At 49.5% G+C, this 14747-nt stretch overlaps 1 protein-coding gene across 6 annotated transcripts in view; it reads left to right on the forward strand.

The window, feature by feature from the left end:
- Positions 1–14002, forward strand: part of NOTCH3 (notch receptor 3) — a 56412-nt gene extending 42410 nt beyond the window's left edge. Inside the window, exons 19-35 of one of the 6 annotated variants that reach the window (XR_014522825.1) lie at positions 873–1074; positions 1326–1479; positions 2272–2456; positions 3607–3739; positions 4091–4342; positions 4731–4843; positions 5475–6001; positions 6427–6774; positions 7617–7765; positions 7873–8086; positions 8333–8414; positions 8656–8818; positions 8943–9340; positions 9675–9822; positions 10930–11027; positions 11291–12666; positions 12813–14002. Coding sequence is in view for 4 of the 6 variants with exons in the window: in XM_083490675.1 (XP_083346801.1) it covers positions 873–1074; positions 1326–1479; positions 2272–2456; positions 3607–3739; positions 4091–4342; positions 4731–4843; positions 5475–6001; positions 6427–6774; positions 7617–7765; positions 7873–8086; positions 8333–8414; positions 8629–8818; positions 8943–9340; positions 9675–9822; positions 10930–11027; positions 11291–12529 (4432 nt within the window). In the remaining 2 variants the exon portion in view is untranslated. Of the gene's footprint in view, positions 1–872; positions 1075–1325; positions 1480–2271; positions 2457–3606; positions 3740–4090; positions 4343–4730; positions 4844–5474; positions 6002–6426; positions 6775–7616; positions 7766–7872; positions 8087–8332; positions 8415–8628; positions 8819–8942; positions 9341–9674; positions 9823–10929; positions 11028–11290 lie in introns of all 6 variants that reach the window. The other 5 variants (XR_014522826.1, XM_083490678.1, XM_083490675.1 and 2 more) reach the window with 5 other exon arrangements.
- Positions 14003–14747: the final 745 nt, after the last annotated feature.

Below are 14747 nucleotides of genomic sequence, written 5' to 3' on the forward strand. Positions count from 1 at the left end.
TGGTGAACCAGAGCAGCGCATGGAAACGCCATTTACCTTCCCGCCAGAGCTGTACCTATTTATCTACTTGCACTTTGATGTGCTTTCGAACTGCTAGGTTGGCAGGAGCAGGGACCGAGCAACAGGAGCTCACCCCATCACGGGGATTCGAACCACTGACCTTCTGATTGGCAAGTCCTAGGCTCTGTGGTTTAACCCACAGCACCACCCCGGCCCCATTCATATGAACAAAGCCAAACAGCACTATATGATAGGAGTTAGTCAAGAGGGTTGGCTTACTGCTGTACAGTTCACATGTTTTATATATTCGAGCTAGTTCCCCACTGTTTCATGTTTAATAAGGACCCAGAGTTTTCTTCTCTGATTTTTAGAACAAAGTGACTGTCTTATTCTAGTAGCAATGTGCGGAAAGGGCTCTGTTCTAGAAAACTCTAGATGGACGAATGGTTCAGATGTAGGTAGGATCCTGTTTAAAAGGAGACAGTGTACTCCTGTCCCCTCTTTGCTCCTAACTCCTCTGTCAGTAAAAACTGATAATTAGTTATTCATATGAACACAAGACTAAGCCTGGGGTTAAGTGCTGGGTGCTATTGGGTGACAAGAGCAAGATCTGAAGTTCCCCTGGTTGTCAGTTACAGGCAAATCCAATCCAGTTGTAAAGAATGGTCAAATACTGAGTAAGGAGGGAGGCTTATCACACAGTTGCACTTTTCACCTAGAACAGAAACTTCTGTGTAAGGCAGATGCAAGCCAGCACAACTAGCCAAGTGTTAGCTGGTGGGACAGGCCTAGCCTATGCTGGGTGTCTCTTGGGGTAGATAACCTCCTTCCTCCTTCCTTTATTCCTGACTCCTGTACTTTTGTTCCGGCAGCTCCTGCTTCAATGGTGGCACATGCTTGGATGGAGTGAATTCGTACACATGCCACTGCCGGGCTGGCTTCAAAGGATCCCACTGCCAGCATGAGATTGATGAGTGCCAGTCACAGCCCTGCCTCAATGGTGGCGTATGCCAGGATGGTGTGCAGTCCTACCGCTGTACCTGTCCTAAGGGCTACACAGGTTCTCAGTGCCAGGTAATCCACCCCAGGCCTCTGTCGAGGTTCAGGGTTTCTCTTGTTAAAGCCTGAGCCGCTAAGTTTGGATGGAGTTTACATCTTTTCAAAAAAAAGTACATATGCCTTGCAAACAGGCCCCTAGAGTGGTTGCAGTATGGAGACACCTAATGGAGATGGATTGGGAAGGCGCCTGGGTTTCGTCATCGTTGGTGGGAGCTGGGTGCTTTTATTTTGCCACAAAATCTCTTGCCTTGTCATGCCCCCTCTAGACCCTGCTGGATTTGTGTAGTCGCTCCCCCTGTCAGAATGGTGGCCGCTGTATGCAAACAGGCACTACCTTATCCTGTTCCTGCCCTGGAGGTTGGACTGGGCGTTACTGCGACATCCCCAATGTTTCTTGTGAAGTGGTGGCCAGGAACCGAGGTAAGGAAACATGCTCCAGGGGCGGTGAAACGGAAGCCCTTCTTCCTCATTTATTCTGCTATCTGCTTCCTCAGTGACCTTGATGACACATGTTTGTCATCCAGGCTCCCCAGCATTATCAGCTTATGCTCACTGGCAAAGCTGGTACAGGACTTCCAGAGTTGACACAGAGAATGTTACTTGCCTTCCGTGATGCGGGGACAATGCCCTTGGGTTCACTGGTGCTCCAATCAATATTTCAGACGGCTATTCCCAGTGGCGTTGGAAACTAAAAATGCTCAACGTTTGAAGTCAATTTTTCCATGCTTCTAGGGGGCAGAATAAAAGCTGCAAATGTTGTTGCAGAAGTGGTAGTTCTGTATATGAAACTCTGTAATAATTTCAAAATGGTGTGATAATGGCTGAGGGCAATGGAGAGTTGGTCTGGATTCCCTGGTCCTGCTATGGTACTGGAGCACGTTGCATGTTCTGTCACAATTTAACCTCTATTATCAAGACTCTAAAGAGGCTTTTTTTTTACATTTTACAGAAATGTAAATTAAAATCTGACTTAGGAAACATTGGGATATGTTGTGCTTCCCCAATAAAGTGTCCTTTAAATTGAGGTGGGCAATAAAGTTTAGTGCTTGGAGGAAGCCCTTGGGTTCTGTTCTTATGACCAACTTGCTTGTACAATGTTGCTTCAGTCTTCACTTACCCTGCTTTTAGTCACTTTGTCTAATCATCCTTTGGAAGCAGGAGGGCAGAATATGTGGCAGTACACAATGTGTAATTTGCTTTTCCGTACAATAGGTGTGACCAAAGAGCAAGTGTGTCATTACGGCGGCCGTTGCGTGGATGCTGGCAATACTCACTACTGCATTTGCAAAAAAAGCTACACCGGCAGCTACTGTGAGAGTGAAGTGGACCACTGCCAGTACAACCTGTGTCGAAATGGGGGTACCTGTCGCAGTTTTGTGGGAGACTACGTCTGTGAGGTGAGGGAGTCCTTGCAGCCAGGAACAGGCCAGGGTTCCTGGTGTCTCTTCAGAACTCTGGGAAACCTGGTAACATTTAATGATGAGTTGTTGAATGTCCAGTGAACAATTGCAAAATAAGATAAGAAAATGGCACAAATCTGCAACTTATTTTCCCAGTAATTAAAAAAAAAAAAACAACCACGAAAACCCCTCTATTTTCTTCCAAAGTTTTATTTCGTTGAAATATCGATATGGATTATAATTGTTTTCCCACTACTGCAACCTTCCTTACTTTCGGTGTCAATTCCTATTCGATGGCTGGTCAGATTGGTTGAACTTCCACCATGTCTTACAAAATCCATACATCTTTAGTTTTATTCTTTGCCACATCATTGTTGCATATCAGCAATGAAGTCCATTGTGTTGTTTCTCAAATTCTCTGTAAGAGTTTTTTCTCATCACGCCAGGCACAGCCAAACCCATATTTATATGCCCTTGTGGGGGATGCAGAGAGTTGTGTTATGTGTAGAAAACAGCCTGCCCTACAAAGTAAAATTTACGGTCATTTCTCCACCCATTTTTGCCTTTGTGGCTCCACCCACCACATGACTACTGGAAGGTTGCTCAGAAGGGAATGTAGCCATCAGACTGGAGAAGGTTCACTATCTATGGTCTAGAGATGTTGAAGAAGTACAGCATTACACAGGAACCAAACAGAAATGATACACATTTTTTGTTCATCCACAAGAGCTGCAGGTTTTCTAACAACATATGTTAGCCATGATCTTGTGATACAGTTTCATAATTATGTTTAATGTTTGTTCTTGCTATGTATTTTCCTTCCTTTTTATGAAGCCAGACTGATCTATTTGTATAAATCTTGGAATAATTTGCCATAGTCTTATTTGCGCAAAGTCCCATTGAAGTTTAACAATCTCAATTTGGACAAGAAAGAGGATGGTGCAACTTGAAGGAACTTTCCCTTCCTTATGAAATTGTACTAGTTTTACTTGATTTTACACATCAATAATAGTACAGTTTAACAAACAAAACATAAATTTTAATGGAACCAAGAGCAGGAAACCTTTTCAAGGATGCAAGGCTTCAGCCTTTCTGGCCCCTTTGTGCTCATTGCTGTTTTGTCTTGTTTGCTTCTCTTCTACTCCAGTGCCCGCTAGGGTTCGAGGGGAAAAACTGTGAGTATGACATTGATGAGTGTCAGTCACACCCCTGCCAGAATGGAGGGACTTGCATTGATCTTGTTGGCCGCTACATTTGCTCCTGTCCACCTGGAACTCTGGGTAAGTGCTCCTTGGTAAAGGGAGACCTTTACCAGTATTACCTGTCGGAGGAAAGTAGCAGACTGGGGAAAGGATTTAAGTTCTTATGGCACAGGTTTTTATTGTTGGATTTGCAGTTTTGTTGAAGAATAGTGAAAGGGAGCTCCCAGGCCTCTTTTTGAGGGAGGACAGCTTCAGCAACAGTGCCCAGGGCAATGGATAGATGGATGTTGACTCACTGTTGGGCACCGTAAAGGGCGAGGAATCTTGTTTTTTCCACAGAGACAATGCAAGGATTGTGAGGAGGAGGAAGAGGTTTGTCTTCCCTGAGTCTGGATGTTTAATGTGATTGCGTGTTTGTCATCTCTCTAGGTGTCTTGTGTGAAATAAATGAAGATGATTGTGCTATGAATCCTGGCTCCCGGGTCCCCAAATGCCTCAACAATGGGACATGTGTGGACAGAGTTGGTGGCTACCGATGCAGCTGCCCACCAGGTTTCACAGGCGAGCGCTGTGAGGGAGACATCAATGAGTGCCAGGCCAACCATTGCCACCCACGCAACACGCTTGATTGCGTCCAGGAAGCCAGTGACTACCACTGCATTTGCAAGCCAGGCTACACTGGTGAGTGGCAGTGTGTTCTCTTTTCATGTGGCTGATGTGTGCAAGGGGCAAGGGAGAGTGTGCCCAAAGCGGACCCCAGTGATGTGTAGAGGAGCCAGGCTCAAGGGCTGCAAGTAGGAAGACTCTCCCCTGGAAAGAAGTTAGGAGTTCATCTTCAACCAAGTGGGTGGAGGGGAATCCAACTGTGCAGCTAAATGCATATTTGTGATCTAAAACAAAGATTGGAATGGTGACTGGGTGAGATGGGCCTCTTTGGCCATTTCAGTGAGCAAATATGAGCTTTGAGAACTAGTGCTAAGATGCAAGGCCAAATATAGCAGGGTGGTGGTCTTTGGGGCTAGGTTCTGTTGGAATCCATCAGTAATACTCTTGTTTTTCACATCCTCAGGCCGCCATTGCAAGAACATTGTGAATGCATGTGACTCTCAACCTTGCCAGAATGGTGGGAAGTGTAATCCGGCAGTCAACCTGCCTCTAGGCTACACCTGCCACTGTCCCCGGGTGAGTCCCCTACAACACAGCTGCTTACAGCAAGTGGCTAATGCAACTCCTATACACAAACATTGCAAGGGGCTAGGCGAGGGAGAGAAAGGAAGACTGCGGTTGGGAGGATTAGGTGGGGGAACCGTTAGGTTGACATGTTGGTGTTGTGCTATGAATGAGTTTCAGTACCTGTTAGGACAAGGTTTCTGTCTGGGAGGCTTTTTGGAGGTAGAGAGTTTAGTGTCCTCCAATGCAACGCTTGTCATGGAAGGAGTTTCTGCTTGGGAGTGGCAGGAAACAATTCTGCTGCATGATCTTGTGGGAATTCTGGTTGTGAAACCTGCAAGAGAAGTTTGATGCACTGCCATAACACAATGCAGAAGTCTAATATTGGATAATAAGGGGAGATGGTGTTGGTGAATGGTGCCCAGTACTGGAGGATGGTGGGGTGTGGGAAGGTACTTCTTGAGGGCAGGTTATGGGTGCTGGGCCTTGAGATTTGTGGAGGGAAGAATTTACTCACCAGGCTGAGCGCTTGTAAGAGAGCAGCTATGGTGCCAGAGGCTTTCTGTTGTTAGGCCAGCAGTTGGAGCGATTTGAGGGCTTGGCCGGCTTTCCAATCCTAACTCTGCTTGTTATTCTTTTCCAGGGTTATTCAGGCATCCGCTGTGAGCGCATGCTCTCCTGCCGGGAACTCTCCTGCTTCAATGGTGGCAGCTGCCGGACCACAGCGCTGGGTCCTCGCTGCTCCTGCCTGCCTGGGTGGGCTGGACCGGAATGCCGCCTGCATGCCAACAGCAGCTGTGCCAGCATGCCCTGCCACAATGGGGGTGCTTGCCATGAGACTGCTGACCCCCCTTATTTTCAGTGCCTTTGTCTTGGTGACTACACGGGGTTTCGCTGCCAGACCCGCACTCTGAAGCTCCCTGAGGTCCACTGCCCGCTGAAGGAGTGTGCTGCAAAGGCCGGGGATTTCTACTGTGACAAGATGTGCAACAGTCCAGCCTGCCACTGGGATGGCGGTGACTGTTCCCTGCGAGTCGATGATCCCTGGAAGCAGTGCGAGAGCCCCCTGTGCTTGCAGCTCTTCAACAACAGCCAGTGTGATGAGATGTGCAACACTGCCGAGTGCCTTTACGACAACTTTGACTGCAAGAACCATGAGTCCAGCTGCAAGTGAGTCCTGCCACTGCCTCTTGAGTAGGGGAGGCATCTAGTTGTGTATACTGTACCAGAGACCCCTGGAATCAAGGGCCACCCCAACTAAATGAGGAACCAAGTCTTATTTTAGGCAGTGTAGGGGTGCTTTGCACAAACACGGGTGCTTCCACTGAGACCTATGAATTTATATCTGTCCCTTTGTCCGACACCAAACATGGCAGAGTCTTGGTATTGTTTGCATGGATTCCTTCTATGTGTTCCACTTGACTAGCTCTGAGACTTGGCCATGTTAGCTGTGGGGTGTAGGAATCCGCTGCAGACCCATAATGCCTTGTGCCCTTTCCTCCTTAGGGCTTAACAAGGCACCAGTGAGCTGTATTGGCACAGGGTTGGTTATGACAGGCATGACTCAGTTCCTTCTCCTCCTCCTTCTTCCACAGCCCTGTCTATGAGAAATACTGCTCAGATCACTTTGCTGATGGGCACTGTGACCAGGGCTGCAACAACGAAGAGTGTGGCTGGGATGGGCTGGACTGTGCGCTGGAGGTGCCCGAGCGCTTGGCGGACGGCGTTCTGGTCATCACTGTGCTGCTACACCCTGACGAATTGCTCCGCACAAGCACCATCTTCCTACAGAAGCTGAGTTCCATTTTGAGAACCTCCTTGCGCTTCCGCCGTGACAAGGACGGTAACTTCATGATCAAGCCATATTACGGGTCTGGCAGTCGGACGCCGTATTATGGATCTGGCGGTCGGCAACGCAGGGAACTGGAACAAGAGATTATTGGGTGAGTCACACAGAGTTGCTGAAGAAAAACAAGGAACTTTGGGGGTTCAGAGAGCTGCTTGGTGGTGGTGGTGGTGGGGTTATCGGACCCAGGCCTCAAGGAACATGGAGGGAGGGATATAAGAAGGTCCTGAATTGGAAGGAGAGGTAGTTGGGCCCAGAGGCTCAGCTAAACTACTTCCAACAGCCTTCACAGAATAGGGCAGCTGTGAAAAACAACAACTGTAGAACTGGCATACAAATCTGAGGGTTCTGAGGAAATACTAACAAATCCACAAAAACTGTTTTGGAGCTGATAACAGGATTATTTAGTGATAGATTTCCATAACTAGACGGGAATTCATTCAAGCGTTTTTAGATAACTTTATTATATTATTCAAGAACCGCTTCTGATGTCTAACTGCTTTCTTAGCCAAAGTACCAGAAGGTGGCTAATGAAATAAAAGAAGCAAGTGAGTGTCTGAGATAGTGGTGGATCTCTGGAAGCTTTAGGTTAATGCCAAGCAAGTGGGTTGCATGCATCGTTAAGAACAAACGGGGTAAATGTGATCTGCTTAGGAAGAGTCAGCCTGCATTTTGTAAGAAGAGATTGTCCTCCACAAATACATTAGGATTATTAAAGCTGCTGATAGGATCTTGGGTGGTCTTTTCCTTGATGTGTGTATTTGGAAGTGCCCATTCTAAAATTCAGTGTGTAAAAAGCAACAGACCTTGTTTCCTGCCCCAAAGGATGAATGGGGAGCAGGACCTTTTGTGGAGCTGGCTGACTTGCCTTGTCCTAGGATTGTGTGTGCTACTAGATAAGGAGTTCTAGGCCCTCGTAACACTTGCTTCTTCCTCCAGGTCTGAGGTCACTCTTGAGATTGATAACCGACTCTGCTACCAGGCTTCAGACAAGTGCTTCCCTGATGCAGATAGTGCTGCAGACTACCTGGCTGCCCTGTCAGCGGTGGAGCGCCTAGAGTTCCCATACCCCCTCAAGGCTGTGCGAGGTGAGGGCAGCAGAGGAGTCATTTGCCGGAAGCAGAATTTGACTGGGTTTGGACTTTACAGGAAGGTCATGACAGGGTCTCCTAATAGGGCGGTATTGTTTCTACAGGTGAAAAGATCAAAGAGGAAGGCGAACTTAAGCTGGTGCCATTGCTGGTGGTGGCATGCCTGATTCTGCTGGTGATCCTGGTGCTGGGTGTGCTAGTAGCACGGCGCAAAAGAGAGCACAGCACCCTCTGGTTCCCTGAAGGCTTCAGTCTGAAGAAAGAGAGCAGCAATAAGAACCGGCGTGAGCCTGTGGGTCAGGATGCCCTAGGCATGAAGTAAGAGCCTTTCGTTCACCCAGAATGAAACCCCAGTTCCTGCAGCAGGTTTCAGCTTCTGCAGGAAATGGTCAGATATCTGTGGCTTGTACTTGCTCCCAATTGTGCTTTAGTTAGCTGATGGAGAACCTTTTCCTTCATTTTGTGGTGTGGTGTGGGAAAGAGCAAGAGGGTGTAAGCCCATAGCCTTGGTGTTTGCCCTGCACTACTGTTTGACTTCACTGTGTATCTTTCCCCCTGCTGCAGGAATATTGGCAAAGGAGAGAGCCTAATACCAGACAGCTCAGAAGACTGGCTGGAAGAATGCCCAGAGGCCAAGCGACTAAAGGTATTCCTTTTGAGACTTTGCCTGGCTTAAGAAAGGGGATTCCAGCTCCTCACAAGAGCTACCCCACTGCCTCCCCCGCCCTTTCTCTTGGTGTCCGCAGGTATTACTCCCTGCATCAAACTACTGTGGGCCTGACTCATTAGTGTTTGCAAGCAGCAATGAAGTAGTTTGATGCACTAGGTGAATAGGCGCATATTATGTCTTTCCATAATAGCTACAGGCCCGTGTTCATCCTTGCCAGGTGGAGGAGCCAGCCATAGATCGTGAAGACCCTGTGGACTGCCGTCAATGGACACAGCATCACTTGGTGGCAGCAGACATCCGCATGCCACCATCTATGGCCCTGACGCCACCCCAGGGTGAATTTGATACTGACTGCATGGACGTCAATGTCCGTGGACCAGGTAATTGGGAATGAGGGCAGCGAGTTGGGTCTGCGAGCTTTTGCAGACAGTGTCTGATGAACAGAATAGATCTGTTACTTCCTGTCTTCTGTAACAAGTCCCAACATGTTTTGTTCTAATCCAGTATGTGGCACATGGGAGAGGAGAAACAGAGCAAATCTTTTAACAAAAGCCAAACACAACAGCAACAACCCTTGTTGGGATCTCCTTACAGATGGTTTCACTCCACTTATGTTGGCCTCCTTCCGTGGTGGTGGTGAAATGGAGACTGAACTGGCTGAGGAAGAGGAAGCAGATGACTCCTCTGCCAACATAATCTCGGACCTAATCTGCCAGGGGGCTAACCTGAGTGCCCAGACAGACCGCACAGGTGAAACTGCCCTGCATTTGGCTGCCAGATATGCACGGGCAGATGCTACCAAGCGCTTGCTGGATGCTGGCGCTGATACCAATGCACAAGACAACACAGGGCGCACACCACTTCATGCTGCCGTGACTGCTGATGCCCAGGGAGTCTTCCAGGTGGGTCTCACCCAATGGACTAGTGTGGCCTTTTAAATCCTGGACATAAATCCCCTTCCTCTGCCTTGCCCATGTTAACAGCATGCTCCAGTTCCCGTTTTAAGTGGAGAGCCACTGTGATGGTTACCACCTGGAAGTTATTCGTGTGTTATCCACTCATTACCTCTCTGGGGACAATATGAAAAGTTAGTTAGCCTGGCTGTACTTTGCATTGATAAGAGTGAATGGGAACCTAAGAACTGTACTTGAGGTGATAGTGTTACTGTGCACACGCTGCCTTGGATGGTGTGTGTTTTTGGCACCAACCTAACACACCAACATGTTCTGTTGCTAGATCCTGATCCGGAATCGATCTACAGACTTGGATGCCCGAATGGGGGATGGTTCAACAGCACTGATCCTAGCAGCCAGGCTGGCTGTTGAGGGCATGGTGGAGGAGCTGATTGTCTGCCACGCTGATGTCAACGCTGTGGATGAGATGGGTACGTAACCCCCAGAGAGGCTGCGGGGCTGAGTTCTTTTACTTGGCTAGTCTGCGTTATGCTAGACTTCAGCGGGAGGCCTCCTCAGAACTACAACATGCATTGCAAATGTATTCCAAATTAATTCCACAAATGCACTTGCTGAACATCCAGTCTGGTTGCCCTGGGCATTTCTCAAGCATCAGCAATTCACTTGGCCATTCTCCTGACTCTTGCTTCCCTCTCTAAGCTCCTTAGATGCATTCTGATGAGGCTCTGCAAGGCAAGAGCCACTGTCATCATAGAGGCCTGAGTGCCAGAGGTGGACGGAGCAAAAGGATGGATTACACACGTGACGAGTGTGGGATTATTATTTATCTCTCTCTCGTCACATTCTTGAGAGTCAATAGGACACCCCCTCTCTCTCTGCTACCTATTTTTTACTAGCTCTTCTTTTTTCAGTCTGCCTATTGAACTGCTGGAAAGGGGACAGAAAACCCTTGCCAGAACTGATTGGGTGCAGAGGATTTCCCTCTCCAAGCATCCATTGCTGACGTCCCTCTTCCCATACTCTCGCCCCCAGCCAGAGTTCTAAACTATTTGCTTGCAGAGGGCATCCCCTGCCCTTCCATCATTCCACCCATTTTGCCTTTTCCCATTCCAATCCACCACCCTGCCCTCCTTTCTCCTTCTCCCACCTGCATAAAAATAAGCCAAGATCCATGTGTGGCCCTCGTTCCTGATGCATTAAGACAACGCCTTACTGTGTGGAGGGGTATTAAGAGAGTAGGGCATGGTCTTGGTGTGCAGGGTCGAAATGACAGAAGACCTTCTGGGGAACCTGCTGGTGATTCTGGGGACCCCGTAGCTACTTGACTCTTGCATGGACATTCATCTCCATAACAAAGCAGCTGATTTGCTGAGAGGACAAATCCAGAGTCTACAGAAGGTCCAGCATTAAAGCACAGAATGAGCAGCAACAGGCGAGGATGGTAGTGAGGAGCAAGGTGGTAGCTTTAGATTGAGGAGAGTTAGGGGAGCTGATGCAGCAGAATACTTCTAGTGGGATCTGAGACTCTGTATCAAAGAGAGAACTTACAGTAATCCTCATGGTGTCATTCCTCTCAGGTAAATCAGCCCTGCACTGGGCAGCAGCTGTCAACAATGTGGAGGCCACGATTGCGCTGCTGAAGAATGGAGCCAACAAGGACATGCAGGACAGCAAAGTAAGTTCTTTATTGCATTTGTTTTTCATGTGATGCTTTAAGTTTCATGTGTCCCCATAACTTGGCAGAATCACATCCGTTGCTGTAGGCTCCTTCTGACAGGAGCAGCTCTTTCCATCCCTGTAAATGTCTTTAAGCTAGTCCTGGTGACTCCCCTGCCTGTATATGGTGGGGAGGTTTACAGGGAGGCAAGAAGCTCATGGCTCCTTTTCTAGAACGCTTTGTAGTATGTGCTCTTCATCACCCTGTCCTCTCTGCGGCAGGAGGAGACACCGCTGTTCCTGGCAGCCCGGGAAGGCAGTTATGAGGCAGCCAAAATCCTGCTGGATCACTTTGCCAACCGCGAAATCACAGACCACATGGATCGCCTGCCACGCGACGTGGCTCAGGAGCGCTTGCACCACGACATTGTCCGGCTTCTGGATGACTACAACACCGTGCGCAGCCCACAGGGGGCGTTGCCCGCCGGCCACTCCCTCTCCCCTCTCATGTGCCCTCCCAATAGCTTCTTGCCCAGCTTGAAGCCCACGCCACAGGGCAAGAAGAGCCGGCGCCCTAGCACCAAGAACGCGACGGCAGGCAGCAGCGCCAGCCTGGCAAGGGAGAGCAAAGAGGCCAAGGCACGTGCCAAGAAGCTCAACCTGGAGTGCCAAGGCTCTCTCCTGGAGAGCTCTGTCACCCTGTCTCCCGTTGACTCACTGGACTCCCCCTATGTGCCCAACCCTGCCTCGCCAGGGGTCTTCCACCCAGCCAACTCCTCCCTGTCAGTGCCCTCCACTCCCATGGTCCATGGCATGATGGAGGCGCCCTTTGCTGTCAGTCTGGCACGCCTGAGCGACCTAGGGGATGGCACCCTCCTCTCCATGAACCGCCTCTCAGTGCCACCAGGCCGCATGGGGCTCAGCCTGGGCATGGTGAGCCCCGTGGCCATGCCCTTTGATTGGCATGCCCGTGTCCCCACTTCCCAGTGCCAGCCAATCATAGGGGTTGTGCACCCTGCCGCCTCCCATCCCAACCTGCACCAACCAGGCCAGGCTTTCCCACCAGGGCTGCTTCTGCCCAGCCACATGGCCATGGGGCACAGCTCCCAGGGTCTGCCCAACTCAGCTCCTCCACAGGCCAAGGAGGCAGCCCAGCCCATGCCCCCGCCAGCTACCACCATGAGAACCAACCAGCCTGTCTCGCCCCAGGAGGCCCAGGGGGCGCCCCGTGCAGGGCCCCCACAGTACCTAAAGCCCGCAGGGGTGGAGGATTACCCAACACCCCCTTCTCAACACAGCTACACACAGGGGCAGGACGCGACCCCCAAGCACTTCCTCCATCCGCCCAGTGAGCACCCCTACCTGACTCCTTCGCCAGAGTCCCCAGAGCAGTGGAGCAGCCCCTCGCCCCACTCCTTGTCCGACTGGTCTGAATCTACTCCCAGCCCGACTGTCCTGGGGCCCAGCCACACCCAGCTGCCTTCGGTGGAGCCATCCGCTAAGATGCAGGTGTTTGCATGAGGAGGTGGGTGGTGGAGCAGATCCCAGAGGCCTGTGTCCCTCTGTGGCCCCCATTGGGGCCTGCACTTGCCTCAGGGGCTCCTGTCGTCGTTTCCCCTGACTGTGTTTTTATAAGAGAAAAACTCAAGTGTAAAAAGGTTTTTTTAAAAAATAAAATAAAATAAAATATGCCTGGTCTTGGAGGGGGAAGGCATGGCCTCCCCGTTCCCTCACTGCCACAGAGCCCAGGCTGGCCCTCTCCTTTCCCCTCCCTTGTAACCATGGCAACGAGGTTTCAGGGGAGGATTTTTTTTTTTTAAAAAAAGAAATAAACTCTCTTTTTTTTGTATAAACACTGCATTTACTCCAAACGCTTTATTTTTTACAATGTATGCAATGTCAGAACCCCTGTCTTGCCACTCTTCTTCCTATGGGTCTTGAGCTGTGAGGAATGGAGAGGAAACTGTGCCCCTTGCTCCCCCCCTCTGCATGGCACTGCCTCTCGGGTCGAGCACCCACCTCCCCTCCCACCATGTTGGGGCGGGATTCTGCTCACTGTATTTGTGTACTGGGTACGCAGCATTAGCCCAGACTGGCATTGCTATGCAGAGGGTCGAGCCCCAAACCTGCCCGCTGTCCTGCAGGAAACTAAGCCCCATAGCCCCCCCCCCCAAAAAAACTTGGCACTTCTTCACATTCCAGGTTAATTTATTCATCTTAAATTCTACAGCATTCCCACCCTGTTCCCCACAAAATCCCCCTTGACTTTCCAAATTGCTTCAGCTAACGCTAGCCATGGTCATGGGGATTTTTTCAGTCTCCAGAGTATTCTGAGCCACTCTTGTTTTCCCCTTTTTATTATTATATTTTATTATTATTATTCCCGGCCTTTACTAACATTCCTCCCATCTGGTCCAAGGCCGCCTTCGGCCTACATCGGCAAGTTACATTTTCCCTGTACGACGAGTTCCTTGCCCCTGTGGTACTGCGTGGGAATCTTGGGGGCAGCCCCAGACACTAAAAAGAGTTTCACTCTGTCGTGAAAGGTACTGAGATAGAACACAAAATGCTTCTTCTGTTTCTCCTCAGAAACATCTGGCCCCAGCAGCCAACTACCTACACTTTCCTCACTCCCTGACCCCCCCTCCCCTTCGCACTCTGTACATTCCAGCTATCCCTGGCTGTAAATACTGCTGGTGGGAGCAGGGGCCCAGGCAGGACCTTGGTCCGGTGGGGACCGCTGCTTCCTTCCCACCCCACCCCCTTCCCTTCCCATGCTCTGTAGCAATAGTGGGGGAATGGCCCTGTGCAAGTCAGACCTCTCTTGTCATAGAAGGACCATTTCTAGCTCATTTAAATAAATAAACAAAAAAACTTTTTTAAAAAAACAAATTAAAAAAAATCCAGTGTAAACCAAGTAGCTTTAAAGCAGCTGGGTGCTTTGTGTACAGAGCGGCTTGAGCCGCGGCATAATAAACATAGCTAATAAGGAAATCGCCTCTGCTTCCTCTGTGTGTTTTTTGTTTCGTAGTTGCAAGTTCCGGCTGTGTAGCAAGCCACTACATATTTACATATATCTTTACAGTGGTACCTCGGGTTAAGAACTTAATTCGTTCCGGAGGTCCGTTCTTAACCTGAAACTGTTCTTAACCTGAAGCACCACTTTAGCTAATGGGGCCACCACGCCACCGGAGCACGATTTCTGTTCTCATCCTGAAGCAACTTGAAGCGTTTGTAACCCGAGGTACTGCTGTAGTCTACTACAAATAGATTCAATAGGTTTTGTCTTGTTTTCCTTCCATTCTGGGTCACTATGGAATACAGCCGTACCTTGGTTCTCGAACGCCTTGTGACTCAAACATTTTGGCTCCCGAACGCCACAAACCCGGAAGTGGGTGTTCCAGTTTGCGAACGTTATTTGGAACCCGAACGTCCCGCTGCTTCTGCAGCTTCCGATTGAGTGCAGGAAGCTCCTGCAGCCAATTGGAAGCCGCGCCTTGCTTTTGGAACGTTTTCAGAAGTCAAACGGACTTCTGGAATGGATTCTGTTTGAGAACCAAGGTACGACTCTACTATCAAAGGTTCTTCCACTACCACCCTTTCAAATGCCTGCTCTCTGTGACTTCTCCAGCGTTGTAGCATTTGAAAGAAGGTTGCTGGCTTTCAAGAGCGTTGCTGTGACCGATGTGCTTAGAAGCACAGGTCCATAGGCTTTCCATTATTGGATTTTGAACTTCCT

The sequence above is a fragment of the Podarcis liolepis genome (genome assembly GCF_965112155.1).
Source record: "Podarcis liolepis genome assembly, chromosome: 2".
Lineage (NCBI taxonomy): Eukaryota > Metazoa > Chordata > Lepidosauria > Squamata > Lacertidae > Podarcis > Podarcis liolepis.